At 52.7% G+C, this 15,333-nt stretch overlaps 1 protein-coding gene across 5 annotated transcripts in view; it reads right to left on the bottom strand.

Annotated features, from left to right (window-relative positions):
• Nucleotides 1–2,849: 2,849 nt before the first annotated feature.
• The window catches only part of MAN1C1 (mannosidase alpha class 1C member 1), a 141,554-nt gene continuing 129,070 nt past the window's right edge, over nt 2,850–15,333 (bottom strand). For all 5 annotated transcript variants that reach the window (XM_045898403.3, XM_064589739.1, XM_064589740.1 and 2 more), the window contains 4 exons: nt 10,476–10,695; nt 7,353–7,525; nt 6,030–6,145; nt 2,850–5,044 (listed from right to left, as the gene is read on the bottom strand). In XM_045898403.3, coding sequence (XP_045754359.1) covers nt 4,918–5,044; nt 6,030–6,145; nt 7,353–7,525; nt 10,476–10,695 — 636 coding nt within the window. In that variant the 3' untranslated portion in view covers nt 2,850–4,917. The remainder of the gene's footprint in view (nt 5,045–6,029; nt 6,146–7,352; nt 7,526–10,475; nt 10,696–15,333) is intronic.

Consider the following 15,333-nt stretch of genomic DNA (forward strand, 5'->3'; position numbering starts at 1 on the left):
GTAACAATCATTACTATATGTATTGAGTTACTACACTGGGGAGCTCAATTAACCCTTGAAATCACCCTCCCTTTCCACAGCGACAGGCAGAGGCTCAGAGAGGTTAAGGGGCTTGCCCAAGGTCACACAGCCCAGGGAAAGGGCAGGTCATGGTTTCAGTCAGTCTGTGCTCACCCTCTCCGGTTCTGCCTTTCTTATCTTCAACTTGATCTAATGCACGCAGATTTGCAGATCTACAGTGGGTGAGGACAAAACAAAACAAAAACCAGAGGCTGTTGTGGAAAAGAGAGGCTGGAATGAGTATAAAAATAACCAGGTATGTCCAAGGGAACCCTCACCTCCCCAAACAATGTATTTTGTGCTAAGATTATTTTTGTAATGATGCAGGTAGGGGAGGGTCCAGTGGGGCAGGGAGTCAGTGAGCAGAGGACTGGCTTTCTAGGTTCTAGGACTGAACTGTCCAAAATGGCGCCCAGGGACCACATATGGCTATTTAAATTTAATTAAAATGAAATAAAAATTTAAATTTAGATCCTCAGTTGCACTTGCCACATTTTAAGTGTTCAATATCCACCTGTGGCCACCCTATTGGACAGCACAGAGATAGAGTATTTCCATCACCACAGGAAGTTCTACTGGACAGCATTGTGCTAAGCCACCAGCAAGCCTGCTCCTGTCTGGTCCACACTGTGTTGGAGGGGCGGGCAGCCGCGGATGCAGGTGACAGCTTCCTCTGCCATCAAAGCAAGATGCCATCCCAACAGCTGAGCCCCTCCACTCAGGGGACGTTATGACTTCATGGATGCAAATAATTTTTTTTAAGATTTATTTGAGAGAGAGAGAGAGAGCACGAGCAGGAGGGGCAGAGGGAGAGGGAGAGAATCTCCACCAGACTCCATGCTGAGCGTGAGCCTGACACAGGGCTCGATCTCACCACCCTGAGGTCAGGACCTGAGCTGAAACCAAGAGTCAGAAGCTTAACCGACTGCGCCACACAGTCGCCCCTCCATGGATGCAAATAAAGAGCAGAAACCAAAGGAGTGGGCATTAGCCGAGGCCTTGCTCTTCAGTGTGGTCTGAGGCCCGGCAGCATCAGCATCTCCTGGGAGCTTGTTAGAAGCACAGTAGCTCACGCTCCGCGCCTGATCCGCTGAATATGAATCTGCATTTTAACAAGATCCCCAGGTGATTCAGGTGCACATTCAAGTTTGAAAAGCTCTGTCTTAAGAGACAGGAGGAGCAAGATCAAAATATTGTTCCAAATATAGGGAACCAGATATTTTTAGATATAAAAAAATAGCATTAGCACCCCCATTAGCGTGTGATTAAGCTTTAGTCACAGAGGGCTGAGCATCTCTGTGCCACATAATCAACGAGCATATTTCCAAGGACAGAGCCCCAGTGGGGTAGCTGGGACGAGCTGGCCCTTCCCCATCTCCAGCACCTTCGCAAACCTCGAAGAGATCCCCTCCCCAAAGCAAAGGAGGCAGAACTGAGATTCACATCGTGGGTCTCAAGGATGTTGCCTTTAAATCAGATATTCTGTTTTTGCTTTTCTTTCCAGTGCATTGGGTTTTTGAACTTTGCAAATTGCCAAGGACACAATGTGATGTACAAAGCATCTAAACAAACGCAGTCGTTTAAAAGGAAGCATCTGGAGAAGGACTCTGTCCTGCTTCTCAGGGGTGTGGTGCTCGGCAGGCCTCAGTGCCTGGAGCCAGGTGCTAATAAAGCTTTGTGGGCAGGAACCAGCATCACGCCCCTCCGTGAAGAAAACAGGTGCAAAAGGGGGTTCCATCCGACGAGACTTCAAAAGAGACTGGCAGCATGCTGACCCTTGGTGGGGGAAGGAGGGTCTGTTGCCAGGACTGGTTCCAGAACCGGGATTCTGTGGCTCCTCCTTCCCAGAAGATGACTCATCCCTTAATTTCTCTCTCCTCTCAGCCTACCTTGGGTCTTACTTATTTTTATCCCTGGAATGGAGTTAACTTTGCCAAAAGGATGATATTTCTCCACCTGCAAGGGCCCTCCTGGAGGACGAATTTTGAAATGTTCACTTTTACAACTTGCCCCCAGTGATAATGCAGAAGACAGAAGCCTGGTGGCAGGAGAGGGGGGCACAGCAACATGGGCCCAGCGGGGGAGCCCGGGGCCTTGGGGAACTGCCAAGTGGCTTTGCAACGGAGAGACATTCCCCGAGTTGACTCTGAGGAGCTGAACGAGAGGGGAGAGGAGAATGGTCAAGGATGCTTTCATAACTCTCTTTATAATACTGAAAAGAATCAAAGCAGAACCTGCGAACAGGCCTGTTGTTTTGCCTTCACCAGCGCGTGGCTTCATTATTTTGGTAGCAAACCTCGTTTTCTTCTCTGGGGACCAGCCTGTGGGGCATTGCACGGGGTCCTGGTGGGTCTGTCAGTCAAGATGCCCCACCTTCCACCTGCTGGGAGCACGTGACCCAGGCTAGGCCAGTGGGAAGCCCGCTTCTTTGAAGGGAGACCGTGGGCTCTGGAAAGGTTTGAAGTCACCTGTCCTGATGGGGGTACTGGGGAGACTGCCCCCTTGGTTCTTGCAGCTTGGATTCCTGGCCACATCCTCTTCCTAGTCCTTCTTTTGGTCTGACTGTTCACTCTCCTGAGATCCCATGAGTCACTGCAAGGCATTTCAATATGTTCTTTTTTTTCTTCCTTCCTTTTTTTTTTTTTTTTTTTTGCTTAAGACAGAGTTGTTTTCTATTATTCGTAACTGAGAGCCCAAACTGTCACAAACCCAAATGCCCAGAAATAGGGGCTTAGATCCAGAAAGCATGATACAGCACACAATGGAACACTCCACAACCAGGTACAGTGATAAATGTGTATTTGTTGACATGGAAAGATCTTCACAATATATAGTTAAGAGCAAAAGCAGATTACAGTAAAACAGGACGCATAGTATGACACCATGTTTGCAAAATATATTCTGTACATTCATAGAAAAAGATCTGGAAGAAAATATAACAGTATTTATTCTGGAGAGTAGAATGGTGGATGGTTTTTCTTTCTGCTTAGCATAAAGATATTCCTCACCCTTTCCACAATGCTTGTACAGTGGGTTTTTCTGTTTTGTTTTGTTTTTTAAATGGGCACAGACAGGTCTCCAGAGCCTGTCAAGAGTGAAGTGATTTCCTGGGTTCAAGCAGGGACTTACTCACCAAACACCAGGGTTCCTGCCATGGGGACGACTCACCCATAGCTCTGACCACTGCTTAAGAAGATGCTGGAAGCATCTATGTCTCCAGAATAAGGAAGAAGCATTCCCGCACTGTCAGGGCACCAGGGGATCCTGCTTATTCTCACAGCAACGTTGGGAGGTGGAGGTTCCTCCCTCTGTTTGATGGAAGAGTGGCCTGAGGGGTGAGGTGACCTAGCTGGGGTCCCACTGCGGGGACGTAAAGCCAGGTCACTTGGCCTAGGCTCCAATACCTCAGGGACTACTCAAGTTCTTAACAGCCAAACTGAAGTGGCTGAGCATGCGGGAAGGCTCAGAATTACCCTGTGTGGTCAGCTGTGGGAAGAGCTGCCTGAACACCTTGCTCTGCATAATGGCCTCAAGGTTTTGGGCCCCTGGGTGGGTGGGGGGAGAGTGGGTTTGTGGGATACTCCTCCCACTGCTCCTTCTTATCTTCTAGGCCTCAGCTTGAAAGTCTTCTGCTCAGAGAGGCTCTCCCTGACGCCCTCATATCAGCCCTGGCCACTAGCGTCTCGGCCCCACATCTCCTCTGTGGCACTTCGTATGGTTCGCACTCATGTTACTTATCTGTCCCTTTACTTTATGGTCTATCTTTCCCCCATTTGGCTGTACGCTCCCTGAGGGCAGGGCCTGTGACTGTTTCACTCCCGGCTGTGTCCCTGGCATTTAGCCCAGTGTCTGGTCTCCTGCGGGCACTCAGCACGCATCTGCTGAATGCGAACAGATGGACACGGGGTCATGAGCAAACTGTAGGGACTGGGCTCACCTCTGCCTCTACCTGGCTTCATGACCACAGGCAAGCTGCTGGCCCTCTCTGGGCCTCTTCCAAGCCTTGACTTAAGTATAAATATGCGCCTCCATTTAAAGGATTGGCTTCACCCTTCCTGAATTTGCCAGACCAATTTAAGGGAAGGCAATAGAAGTTGGAGTCTAAACTTAATGTTAAATCAACTGCTGGTTGATTATTTTTTTGGGTGATAACATTGCCACGGTTTTCCCAGGAATCACTGATGTGTAATGAACCCAATCGTATTTCTTATTCAATAAACTGTTTTATTGTAGGCTTACAGATTTTTCCATTACAATAATGAAAATGGCACTAGTGATTCGTTAACACTTAGGCCCAAATCAAAAGGGAACGCCTCCTCAAAGTATAAGGTAAATGCCACGTAGTTGAACGTATAGTAAATGTTGGGCAAAAGGCATTTAAAATATAGAAAATGGGGTCAAGGTTTCTGTGTGCAAACATTTTAAGGTTTAGTGTATCAAGATGATGCTGCTTTCGAAAGCACATGATTTTGAAACGATATTTATAATTTGTGATAAAACACAACTGCAGAGAAAAGGCAAAATCAAGCAAAACAAATGAACAGAAAACTCCCCAAATGAGAGGAAGTGAATCAAAGGCATGGAGACAATATGCAAACCTCCATTCACTGGGCCCTGGAATGGCAAGTGAGTGGGTTTCATAGAAATTCTCCATAGAAAGGAAAGTCCGGGCCTGGGGTGACATCGCTGCGTCTCCAAGTCCTGTCTCCTCACAGAGGAAAAGAAGTTGCTTGTCCGACACATCTGCCCTGGGTCTGCCTGGAATGGGTCCTACGTTCCCAATCCCTTTGAGGACAGTTCCAAATCCTGAAAAGGGAAGGCACCCCTCCGGGGTCCCGGGCGCGGCAGGGAGACGGGTCAGAGTCGGCCCCCAGCCCTGCTGGAGCTGTCGGAGTGGTTCACCGGGAGGGGGTGGGCCTCTGTGTTGAACACCCAGTCTTCCAGGGAGAGCATGTCATCTTCAGAGAACAGAAGATAGAGATACCTGTGCCCCCGGGGCGGGGAGGGAAGCATGACACAGCCGGTCAGGGCTCTGGGGAACCGGGGACCGCTGGCAACCCATCTCGGAGGCCTCTGCAACACGGGCCTGTGGCTAAGGGTGCAGGGAGGTTTGAGATCTCAAGGCCACTTGTAGCACTGGTCCCAGGGAAGGAGCTGGGGATGCTGAGGACAGCACTGAGATTTGGGGCAGTCAGACCTGGTTTAAGGCTGGCTCTGCCCCTGCCCTCCCTCTGTTGCTTCCTACCCATCGGGCTTCACTCAGGTACTTTTGCCACCTGTAGGAGAGGCCGGCCAGGCCCCCTTACGGCCTACATTCTTTCTTTTCACGGTGTCCTGAGTACTGCACCCGTCCAAACTCTTGGGCTGCTCCCTGATGTGCCCCCCAGGAGACTCTAGACTCCAGCAGATGTTAGGGCACTAAAATGAACAGGGAGTTGTGACTCCAGAACTCCAGCTTCCCAAGCCAAAGAACAGACCATTCCAACCCACTGTAAAGGGTTAAGCACAGGGGGACGGCTTTGGTGAATAGCAAGGAAACAGGGTGGCTGACTTCTACCCCAAGAAAGCGAGGGAACAGTGCAGTGGCAAAACCGTCGAGGGAAGATCAACAGCAGTGACCATCGTCACTATCATTCCTGCCATTTTATAGAAGAGGACATGGTTTCAGAGAACCAAGGGACCCTAGGAGACAGGTTACAGAAGCTAAATTAGCACACCACTAGTACTTGGAGGTGGGGTGCTGTCTGGTCTTTCCCTGAGGGGAGAAACTGGCCTGGCCCGAGTGGCACCCTGGGGATGTAACCCTGGGGACCCCAGGCCCCCCACCCCTCGTGGGCTCCCTGTGATGGCAGAACCTGACTGTCGGTGAAGGGAGGGACTGCTGACCCCACGCCTCGCCCTCCTCCTCCCTCCATTCCTAAGAAAGTCCCAGTCCCTCTGGAAAGAACACCGGCCAAGCCCCAACTCACTTTAGTGTCTCCGCTAGAAAGAAAGTCTGCTGCTTGTTGTCGTGGTTGGGGATGCTACTGTACACATCTTGGATCCCGGAGAAACCAGCTTCTGTTCGACAGTATTTCTCCAAGGCCTGAAGAAAAGCGGGGTAGCTTTGGTCTGGGGAGAAGAGAGACCCCCCCAAGACTCGTGCCTGCCCAGGTTGTGAACAGGCAGGCCCCGGACCACTTGGCATTTGTGGAAGCAGAAAGCCAAATTCTTGTCTCAGGGCTCAGCCGCCCTGCCCCCGGGGCCGAGAACTTCGTCCCAGCAGGCTGCTGGCTCGAGCTCTTCTCCTGGTCTGAACTTAGGGGATGTTCTTTTGGCCCTTTAGGGAACAAGGCTGATCTGACAGACTCACCCACAGTGGTGGACAGAGGAAGGCAGTGGAGGGCTGGGATTTGGAGACTAGACTTAGCACACCCCACGGAGTCCCTGTGGAGATACGGTCCCTCGTCCAGAGGCAAGAGGGCCAAGTGCTGTCTGCCTTTTGTATATAAATGCCATTTTTACACACTGAGGGACCTGGGAGCTGGGCCCAGGAGCACGAAACTCTTCGCTTTCACTGATCAAGAACCAGGGGCTTCAGGGGAGCAGGGGGATTCTGGCCAATGAACCATGTATGTGAACCTGAGCGGGCCTGTGCCCTGCCTGAGTGTGGGTGAGGTTCTTTTCCCCAGGACAGTCTATGGCTCTGAGAGCAGGGGGCCCTAGGGGAAGCTGGGAAGCGGGGCGGACAAAGGAGCTTTAGCATCCCTCAAGAGACATCCTTCTGGACTCTCCATACCTGCCTTTGACACCTACCCCACAGAGGGCCAGGAGGTTTCCTGCTGGGTGGCTGGGAACAAGCAGGCTAGTGGAGGAGACGCGGGGGGCGGGGAGCAGAGCCCAGAGACAGGTGGGGGCCACCCAGGGCTGGGCTGGCTTTGGGCAGAGGAGGGAGGTGATCCGCCGGCCTGGCAGATTTTTTTTCTGTTTGAGAGGAGAAATCTAAAGCCATCTTCTCTGGCTTGGGGTCAGAAAGCAGTGACCGCATGTGCTCTGGGCCCCTCTGGCTCGTGCCCTGCCTTTAGCCCTCTGAGTTTACTAGCCCCAAAGGCTGTGGGCGCCCAGAACCCTCTTCACAAGTTCCCGGCCTGCTTTGGCCCAGCCGGGCACTCTTGGCTCTGCAACCACTCCTTGACCCTTTGCACTTGAACCCTTAGCCAGATGTCAGCCTGCTGTGACCTTCCTCCCCAGGCCTGAGCTAGGGCGCTTTGGAGGCGGACTGAATTCTCAGGGCCCCCGCCCCGCGCACTCACCGTCACCACCTCCCAGCCCCACTCCCTGTACATGGGGTCGTGGGTCTGTCGCCACAAGTACATGTAACTCTCCACCACCTCGGGCCGCAGGATGTAGTAGCTCTCGCTCAGCTGTGTGGCCACGGCTTCTCTGCCAGAGTTAAACCAGAAGGCCTCGGGCCCCAGTTTGGTATCTGTGGGGAGAACCAACCAGAGGGCTGGGTCAGACCTCCCCCGCTTTTCAGGACCCAGCTGCCCCAGGAGCGCACTCAGTGGCCGGAAGCACTGGCAGGTGACTGGCGCAGGCCGAGGCTGGCAAATGCCCGGCTTCCCTCTTGGCCTACGCAGGCCAAAGCAAGAGCCTTGAGGCCTCGAGCGTTTTGCAGTCTTAGAATCTGAGAGTCCAGATGAACTATCCAGCAATCTGGGGAGAAAAAGGTGTGGGCGATGTTCCCCAACTGTGTTTTGAGACATAAACTCTGCAAGATGTTAACCAGCCAAGAAAGAATTTCAGGTTTAAAAGACATTTGGGGAAGAGTGGGTCAAATAAAATGAAATTGCCTCGGGCGCCTGGGTGGCTCAGTTGGTTGGGCGACTGCCTTTGGCTCAGGTCATGATCCTGGAGTCCTGGGATGGAGTCCTGCATCGGGCTCCCTGCTTGGCGGGGAGTCTGCTTCTCCCTCTGACCCTCCTTCCTCTCATGTTCTCTGTCTCTCATTCTCTCTCTCGCAAATAAATAAAATCTTAAAAAAAGAAAATGAAATTGCCTCCTGTCTGCGAGACTTATCAGATCCTTTAACATGCTGATATGCGGTGATGCTTCTCCACGGACCCCTTTCTTAGGGAACTGCTTTTCGCACCTCCCAGAACCAGCCTTCCAGAGCTGACAGGCTGGGACGCTGCTGGGGTGGAGATGGGGGGAAAGCTGCCCAGAAGGCACATACTCAGGCAGAGGCAGCTAGATAAAGAGGGCCTGATGAGGTCTGAGGGGTTTTTTTGTTTTTCTTTAAAGGTTATTATTTATTTATTTATTTGAGAGAGAGTACGTGTGAGAGAGAGCCGGGGGGGGGGGGGGGGGAGATAGAGAAAGAGAGACCGGGCAGAGGGAGAAGCAGGCTCCCCGCTGGACGACGTGGGGCTCAATCCTGACCTGAGCCAAAGGCAGACACTTAACCGACTGAGCCATCCAGGCTCCCCGAGTTTTGTTTTTGTCAGTTTGGTTTGTTTGTTTTTGGACAATTTGGTGCCATTCCTATTTGCTGGAGGACCATAATTATAACCACTGCTACAGCCACTACTTCTGATTTCAAGGGCTGTGCTGGGTGCTTTATTTACGTTTATTTTGATCCTTAACAAATGTTGTTTGTTTTTGTTTCCTGTTTTTTTGCTAAGGTAGATGTTAGTGTCCCTCTCTCAGGCATATGGAAGCTGAGGATCAGAAAGGCTAAGTAATTTGTCCAAGGTAACACAGCAAGCTGTGACTGAGCTGGGATGTGACCCTGGATCTGTCTGATGCCCTTTCCCTGGACTGTGCTCTCTCTCTTTCCCTCCTGGGTCTGAGACTCTAGGCCCCGAGTTTAGGCCAGAGGGGTCAGCTCCTCCACCCTTCGGCGCCTGCACACCCTGTCTGAGTCAGTCAAGTGCCGGGCTCTGGTCCTAAGTGTGCCTTCCTTCTTCCCATCAGGTCAGGACCCTGAGAGGCCCTGGGTTGTTTTTCCTCAAGAGACGACTGGAGCTTTGCAGGACATTCTACTCTTCCATGGAGGGCTTCACAGAAGGGCCGTGCTGGGTGCCATTAGCCAGACCCTGGCCCCCTCGAGTTCTCAGATGCTTGCAGTCCTCCTGGCTGCCAGCAAACAGCCGTTTTGCCCAAGCTGCTGATGGGGTGGGGGCACGAGCGGCCGCCGTGGCTGTCCGTGGACAGGTGGGCTGGCTGGAACCGCATGCTCTATTAAGTGGATGTCTTTTATGGTCTGGGTTGATTGTCCCAGACAAATAGTGAGCTTTTTATTATTCCTGGGATTTCCTATCTGTTTATGGCTCTGGCTCTTTGAGGGGAATCGCAGACCCGTTGTAAGGACCCCTTGTGAATTGCTGGCTTCATGGAAACAGCTCCGGGAGACCTGGACTCGGCTGGAGGGGTCACAGACACCTTTCAAGCTAACACATGCCTTCTGTGCTGGGGCTGAGGACGGCCGGCAATGTGCTTTCTATGGGACCCTCTATCTCATCCCGGGAGACCCGTGTTGTTGTTCCCATTGAACCGATGAGAAAACAGAGGCCATCCCACTGGCGAGTGGCAGACTGGCACTTGAGCCAGGTTTATGGCAAACCTTAGGTCCTTTCCTCCAAGACTGGGATTACACTCAGAGCAGTGGGCACCTCTCAGGGCCCTGGGGGGAGGGCTCTTTCTGAGGGGCACTGTCTAGAGAGGCAGCACACAAGAAGGAGCTGGGCATCACAAGACCTGGGTTCTAGCCCTGGCGTAGCTACTCACGCGCAGTGTGACTTTGGTGAAGTCACTTCCCCGCTCTGGACTGACTTAGTTTCCCCACGTGTAAGACAAGGCTCATGTTCTCTAATGTGACTCCTGACTCCAGCATTTGATAATTCTGCAACGAGTGTTAGGTGGGGATGGTCAAGAAGCTCTCGAGCTTTCTGGTGGTCTTGGTTCAAAGACGGTGGTAAACGGGGTGGTGCCAGAGGTGGTAAGACCCCATAAATGGAGGGGTGCTGGGGAGGAAAGGCAGAGGTGCACTCAGGGGTAAGGGCTCGGGGAGAAGGGATCTGCTAGGCTCAGGAAGCCTGGAGGACCCTCTGCTCTGTGCCCCTCACATGGGCCCTTGGCCAAGTCCTCTCTGGGTCTCAGTTTATCTGTGTTGTGAGGTTCAGCAATGATGCAAGGTCAAGTGTTGAACACTTAGCACAGGTGCTTGATACATCACCCCTATTTTCCTTTTAACTAAGGGTACAGTCTCAGTGCGTAGGCGGCACATCCCTCATACAAATTCTACGTAACTTCCAAGGCGAGACTGCCCTAAGACCGTGTGTTCCCTTCCCGCACTGCCGCTCTGCTGGTTTTTCTAGTCCTTCCTGGTATCTAGCCTCAGTCTCTCCTGCTGCCCCTTCCCCTTGCAGGGTTACCTGAGCGGGCGTATGATTCGTGGCACGTCTTGGTGATCTGGGCTGCGAGCTCTCGGTAGTGGGCCCTCTTTTCTTCCTTGGCATCCTCAGCGCCGAGGGCGATCATGCCCCCAGAGAAACAGGCCAGGTGCCCCATCTTGTGGTCCAGAATCCCCCCTCGCCACTCGGCAATGTAGGTCAGCCCCCCAGGAGAGACATTCAGCAAGTAGGTCTCTATTGCCTGGGAGCAAGGTGGGAGTTGGGCAGGGGGGAGGGGCATAGGAGGGGGACAGAGAAGGGAGGGGGAGAGGATGGAAAAATGAACATTTTGCAGACAGCAGCGAACACAGCTCTGCTGAGCCCTCCATCCCAGGCAAAGGAGGTCCTTGGCCTCCGCTGGCGGCTGGTGGTGGTCCCTGATGGGGCCGGTAGGAGGTTCTGCCACTCACCTGACTGAAGCCTGGTGCCTGCTGGGGGCTTGGACACAAGGCAGCTCCCTGGAGTGAGTCTCTTATTTAGACTTTTTAAAAATATATTTTATTTGTAAGTAATTTCTGCACCCAATGTGAGGCTCAAACTCACAACCCTGAGATCAATGAGAGATACATTCTCTCCCAACTGAGCCAGCCAGGCGCCCCTCTTATTTAAGCTTTTATGTCTTTTATGTATAAAGATTTAAAAAAAATCTTGTAAAATCTTATCCATCCTCCACAATGTCCTCTGTTAGGGAATCTTAACCTGGAGCCCAGCTGGCCTGTGGATGGGCTCCAGGGGGTCCAGAAGCCACTCAAATTCTATGTGACACTCTCCTGTATGTGCATTTCCATGGGAAGAGGGTCCATATATTTTACCTGGTCCTCAAAAGGGACCCACAGAAAGTTAAGAGCTGCTCTCTACAAGCCCTTATCATACACCTTCTTATTTAATGCCCATGACAAGCCAGGCACATGCCCTCTACAGACAAAAGGGTTGAGTGGCTCATCCCAGGTCACCCAGCCATGCTGAGATTTTGACAGGGACCCCCCATGCCCAAACTGGGCATCTTCTACTACCTGACGGTGGCTCCTTCTGGTAGCAAGGGGCTTTGAGAGCCCCCCGTCCCCAGCTTCCATGGGAGATGATATTGCTGGTAAAGACTCCAAGGAAGTTGGGGGAGACAGGTGTCAGGCCACGGTGCCCCCCCCCCCCCCCCCTGCCGTTAGTCCCCAGGAGCCCTGGAGACAGAGGTGATGGCAGTGCCTGTGGCTCCTGGTCCAGGGCCGGGCCTCTGGGGCCCTGGCCAGACCTCTTCCTGCATTCTTGTCCCTCCAATCTATTCTCCAGGGCTGGTCCTGGACCTCCGCTCTCCGTAAATAACAGACCAGTTTAACGTGATGCCAGAGACATGGCTCCCAGGAGCAGATTCCTCGGGTTCAAATCCCACCTCTGTCAGTTCCAAGCTGTGTGACATTGGGCGGGTTCTATGGGCTCTCTGTGCCTTGATTGCCAAGTAAATGCATGAAATGGGGGTACGAGCATGAACCACCTCACAGGGCTGTGAGGATCAACGGGCTGTGTGTGCACAGCTCAGCATCCTTGCTGGCGCAGCATCCTCAGGGCACGTTGGCTACCACAGTTCCGCTCCAGTCTGTCCCCTGCCTCAGCCTCTTTCCAGTCACACCCCTCTCCTCCCATCGAGTGTTCGAGTTTTCCATGAGCGGGGGCTCGGGGCAGGGGATGAAGCCCCCGAAGACACACAGCCCGGACCCTGCCTCGGGGAGCTCACCTGTTAATAGAGATTTCCAACAAAATCAAACACACGCGGGAATTACGATTTGTGATCAGCATTTTGGAAAGAAACACGCACGCTCGGCCTCGGCGGCGCCGCCCCAGCTTGCCTTTGCGCATGCTCCACCGTGCACCCCGTTCCAGGCCACTGCTGCCCGGGTACTCGCCTCCCGTTGCCTTTCTACCTGGTGCTGTCCCCACCTTGTGCATCCTTCTTGTGTGTTCTGTGGCAACCCTGTCTCTCTCCCAGGACTCTGAGTGCCGCCTGACAGCAGAAGCACCACCCCCACTCTCCAGCCAGGGCAGGCATACAGAAGGTGCTCAAACATTCGCTCTTGGATCTCTTTGTTCCTCTTCCCCCTCCTGCAAGGTCCCGGCTGGTGGGCTGGCTGCAGGACCCTCACTGAGTAGCAGGTGGGGAAGCTCTGATGATGTGACGAGCGAGAGCACTCGTGCCATGGGGGGCGGAGCACTGAGGGGCCTGGGGAGCCGCCCACTCCTGGGCTGGGTCTGCTCTGCGTGGGCCCCCGCTCCTGGGCAGAGCCGGGGCCACGCAGGTGGGGAGGAGGGGTGGTAGGCTAGTCCAGGGTGCAGAAATCTGGTTTAGTCATCCGTTGTGGACACTTGGGGTAGAACACAGACATCCTGGGGAGAGCCCATGAAGCCTCGTTATGATAGCCCAGAAACTGCCCCTTCAAGACTGGCTTCCATGGGTTATTTCCATTTGGGGCTAACCCCAAGCTAAGTAATCGTGGTAAAGAGGAAATGACAGACCAGTCTCTCTGTGAGGACACAGCTGAGACAAGCAGATAGGTGCGAAGATTAAAAATAAGGCTTTCTAAAACTCTAAGCAAAGCACAAGACAGCACAGGCTGGGAACCGACCAGTTAGGTTTAAATCATCCAGGAGACGAGCAGAGCTGAGGGGGAATACAGAGACCCGGGCTTGAATCCCAGCTCTGCAATGTGAGCCTTGGGCGATTCTGGGCAAATTATTTCCCTTTTCTGAAGACTCCCTCTCCTCATCTGTAACATGGGAATAATTCCTGGGATGGCCATGAGGTTATTCAAAGACTCTGGCTTCCTTTGCCTCTTGGAGGGGACCCCACCTGCCCCACTCCCCAGAGGGATTTTGGGCAAGCCAGGCTCCTTTGTGGTTGGCAGGAGCACTGGATCTGGAGTCAGTCGGATATGTGTTTGCACCCTGACTTTGACACTGGCTGCCGTGTGACCTCAGTTTCTCATCTGTAAGATGGGGCTAAATAAGACAAGGCAGTCAGGGCACCTGCCTGGAAGATGCCACCGTGACACATGCTCTCCCCGTTCTTCTTTTTGCCCCTCCCCCTGTGACCTTCAGGGGTGTGCCCCGTGGGCCTAAATCATCCCCACTCACCGCAGCTGGACGGTGGTCTCACCACCCCCCCACCCCCCACCCCAGGGCAGCTTTCCAGACTGTTTCCTGGGCCCTGGTCCAGAGGTTCTGATGTAGCCTTGTCAGGGTGCAGCCTGAGCAATGGGATTTTACAGCTCCCCCAGTGATTTTTAATGTGTGGACAAGGTTGAGAATTACCAGAATATTCTTCAAAGCCCCAAACTTGCCAGAGGCCAGTCTTTACCCAGGGTCAGACATACTCCAGGCTATTCACTGGGGATATCAAATGAGGGGAGCAAAGCCAAGTTCTCTCCTGTTCAATCAAGTGCTTTCCATAAAGCTCCCAGTTTGCTTAAATAATTCATGGCCATTTCTTCCCTTGAAGCCTCAACCACAGTGTGCCCTGAGGGCAGGGAACCAGGCTGCTTGCTAACTTCATGTTTACCCCGCAAGGAATGGAGGAAAGGGCAGAAAGGCCTTTGCAGGCAGCACAGTCCGTGTAGGCTGAACACTGATCCCCTGACAGCAGACATAGGCTGTGGTCTGAGCTCAGCCGAAGCTGAAGCTGGGGCCGAGACGCAGACAGAGATGGGACTGGAGTCCCAGTAATGGCTTCATGACCAAGGTCTTGGTGCCGGGGACCTGGGCAGGGAAAACTCATCACCAAGCCCACAGGTTAAAAGGTCCATGACTGTGGAGGCCTGTTTCAATAGGCTTCCTTTAAGCACTACCATTCCCGGCCAGATTCATGCAATCAGGGGGTAGTTAGAGCTCATTCATCCATCTATTCAACAGTTCATACTCATCCATCCACCATATCTACCCACCTATCCACCTTTCCACCTGCCTATCCACCTATCCACCCATCTATCCTCTACCTACCTACCAATCCATCCTTCCACCCACACATCCACCCACCCACCCATCCGTCCATCTGCCCATCCATCCATCTATCTATCCATCCATCCTTCCACCAACCCATCTGTGCACCCATCAATCCTTCCACCACTGATCTACCATCCACTCATCCATCCATCTATGCATCCATCCATCCATCCACCGACCCATCCCTTCAGCAATTGTGTGTTCATCTGTTCACAAAATAGCTATTGTACACCTCCTATGTATTGGGCACTGTTTTAGGAGTGAGGCAGACAGGGTGAATGACTAGACAAGATCCTTGCTCCCAGATAGCTCACATTCTACTTGGGGAAGACAGACAATGAACAAGTAAACAAACATATGCATGGGGTAATTTTCGATGCTGATGAAGGCAAAGAAGAGAATAAGTCTGGTTTATATGACAGAGAGAGGCTGTGAAAGGCCAGTTTCCAGTGGCATTTGACTTGACCAATAAATGGGGCCCAGCCATTTGAATGCTATTCCACGTAGAAAGGACAGCAAGTACAAAGCCCCAAGGTGGGAATGAGTCTGGTGTGCCTGAGGAAGGCTGGGGACCAGAGCTGGGAGTAAAGGGGAAAGAGTTCAAGGTGATTGGTAGGTCTAGATCAGGTGGGCAAAGGGGAGGAGTCTAGCTTCTTCCAAGTGCAAATGAGGAGCCAATGAGGTAGGGACATGAATTTCCAGTGCTTCTGGCTGCTGTGTGGAGGGAGAACCGACTCCAAAGGGGACAGGAGCAAGAGTTCTACTTTAGGGGACACAAGACCTCAGACCAAGGTGGTGGCAGAGTAGATCCAAGCTGCTCAACTTACTTTAAGGGGAAACTAAGGCCTGGAGCCTA

The sequence above is a fragment of the Mirounga angustirostris genome, unplaced genomic scaffold (assembly GCF_029215605.1).
Source record: "Mirounga angustirostris isolate CCGP_5_RB_7025 unplaced genomic scaffold, mMirAng1.0.hap1 SCAF_4, whole genome shotgun sequence".
NCBI classification, from domain to species: domain Eukaryota; kingdom Metazoa; phylum Chordata; class Mammalia; order Carnivora; family Phocidae; genus Mirounga; species Mirounga angustirostris.